Here is a 2,251-nt window from a genome sequence, read left to right on the forward strand (position 1 = left end):
AAGGCTGAGCGTCTTCTCCCGCTATTGAGAAAGAGAGGAGCTGGGGGTCGGGAGCCGTGGAAGTGTGTGTGTGTGTGTGTGTGTGTGTGTGTGGGTGGGTGGGTGGGTGGGTGGAGACTGCAGGGGAGGGTCGTCCCTAGTGGGAAAGCAGCCGCAAGCGGAGGAGGGAAACCTTTAAGGTATGTGAAAGCAGAGTTTAACCTCTGTGTGTGTGTGTGTGTGTGACAGAAGGAGAGACAGAGAAAGAGACAGAGACACAGAGACAGAGAGAGACAAAGACATAGACACAGAAACATACAAAACGATACAGCTAAAAACAAAGTTGTACAGAACAAGACAGACACGGGAAGAGAGACATCGAGAGAAAGAGATGAAACACACACACACACACACACACACACACACACACACGGAAATGGGGAGGGACAGACGGAAAGACAGACAGAGACCAGAGAACCGGTCAGGCAGACACGCATGACGAGCATGTGGCCATGGGAACGTGAATTTGATTCTGGCACTATTGACTTAACCCTCTTTGTAGGCGCTCGGTGGCTGTGGGCTAAGCTGCGGATGCTTCCGAGCATGCTGACTCTTGGCTTGCTGGAGAAGAAGGCTTATGCTTCCACCAAAGTCGGAAGAAGCTGGGGGCTGTGGGAGAAGAATCTGAAATGGGAAAACTGCCCATAGGCCGAAGAGCGAGTGCCCAAGAGCGTGCGCCCGCTCATGGGCACGTGAGTTAGCCCTAAGAGCCCACTTGCTTCTCAGGCTCTCCTGGGCCGCTCTATACAAAGTCGGGGAAGGACAGGCCTTCGGGCCCCAGGCAGACCGGGGAGCCGGATGAGTGCAAGGGCGGTTGATCCTCCAGCGAGGCGGTGGGACTCAGGCTGCCCGTCTGCGAGGCTGGAGAGTATAGCGAGCCCCACTCCCCGGCGGAGGAGGAGGCACTGCCAGGGCTGCTAAGCTCGGCTGAAGGGAGCGGCGGCGGGGCCAGGCCCAGCTCCAGGCCCAGCCCTAGCCCCCGGAGGCCGTGCTCCCCCATGCGAAGCGTCTCGGTCAGCGCCCAGATGTAGTTGTGCGCGAAGCGCAGCGTCTCAATCTTGGTGAGCTTGGCGTCGTCCGGAAACGTGGGCAGAACGCTGCGCAGCGCGTCCAGCGCCGAGTTGAGGTTGTGCATTCGGTTGCGCTCGCGGTCGTTGGCTTTCATGCGCCGGCTGCGCCGCTGTCTGCTTAGCGCCGCGTCGCTCTTGGGCCGGCTGCGCCCCCCGCGCCGGGCCCTGCCCTTCTTGGGAGCGCCCCGGGACTCACTTTCGGCGCACGTCCGCGGAGGCGCTGGATTGGGGCTGCCGGGCGGGGACAAGACACAGGAGGCGCACGGCGCGGCGTCGGTGGCTATGCCTGAAGCTCTCGGGAAGGACGGCTCGCTGGTCACCACGCAAGCGGGCTTGGGGGACATCCTGTAGTGGGCAGGAAGAGAGGTGTCAGCGGGACGCCCACCCCTGTCCCCGCCCCAGCTGGGTACCCCGGGGCTCAGTCCCCCTGGGAGTGGGGAAGGGTCCAGAAGCCCGGAAACCTGCCTTGTTGTAAGAGGACACCCTGGCCACCCCTCACCCAGTGACCTCAGGGTGCCCCCAGAGAAAGTTTTACCTAGCTCGGAGGGAAAGCAGAGCACAGCCAGGGAGGAACCGAGACCCCCTTCCTGTCCTCCCGCCTGCCTCAGGAGAGGTGCAAACTCTGGCCTCCTGGGGCCTCTGCGCTGGGTCGGGTGAGCACAGAGGAGGAGGAGGAAAAAGAAGGAGGACGGAGGAAGGACCAGAAACGCCGCAGGCTAAAGTCCAGCACACGACTCGTCGGGCAGGGGCGGAGGGCTCTTCCTTATATTTGCTTGCCGCCCCAGGGACAGCGGGGGATTTCCGGAGCCACCAGACGTGTGCCCCCCTCGGAACGCTTTATCTCATCGGCCCGGGCCTGGAGCGTGCCTGCCCCACTGCTGGCTGCCCAACGAGCCAATCAGCGCGGCGGGCCCTCGGGGCCCCGCCACGCGAACCCTCCCTCCCTTCCCCCCTCCCCCGCAGGGCACAGCTGGATAGGGACAAAGGGCCTGGGGGCGGAGTGGGAAGGGGGGTATCATTCAGTCTGCCCTGGAGTTCACTGCTCTCCACCCGCAGCGTTCCAGTAACTTTGGGTTCATCAAAGACCCTTACTCACTCGGCGGACCAGAACTTCCTCTCTCTGTCTCCCCGCCTGCCCCACT

The 2,251-nt window shown here is 62.5% G+C and overlaps 1 protein-coding gene across 1 annotated transcript; it reads right to left on the reverse strand.

Annotated features, from left to right (window-relative positions):
* Positions 1 to 781: 781 nt before the first annotated feature.
* Positions 782 to 1,453, reverse strand: NEUROG3 (neurogenin 3). The gene has a single exon (XM_043980206.1). It carries the CDS (start codon positions 1,451 to 1,453, stop codon positions 782 to 784), a length of 672 nt encoding a protein of 223 aa, XP_043836141.1.
* Between the last annotated feature and the right edge of the window lie 798 nt (positions 1,454 to 2,251).

Source organism: Dromiciops gliroides, chromosome 2 (genome assembly GCF_019393635.1).
Source record: "Dromiciops gliroides isolate mDroGli1 chromosome 2, mDroGli1.pri, whole genome shotgun sequence".
NCBI lineage: Eukaryota > Metazoa > Chordata > Mammalia > Microbiotheria > Microbiotheriidae > Dromiciops > Dromiciops gliroides.

What these genes read in the sequence shown, in the direction of transcription:
- NEUROG3 (XM_043980206.1), bottom strand. Translation starts at nt 1,453, where the DNA reads ATGTCCCCCAAGCCCGCTTGCGTGGTGACCAGCGAGCCGTCCTTCCCG.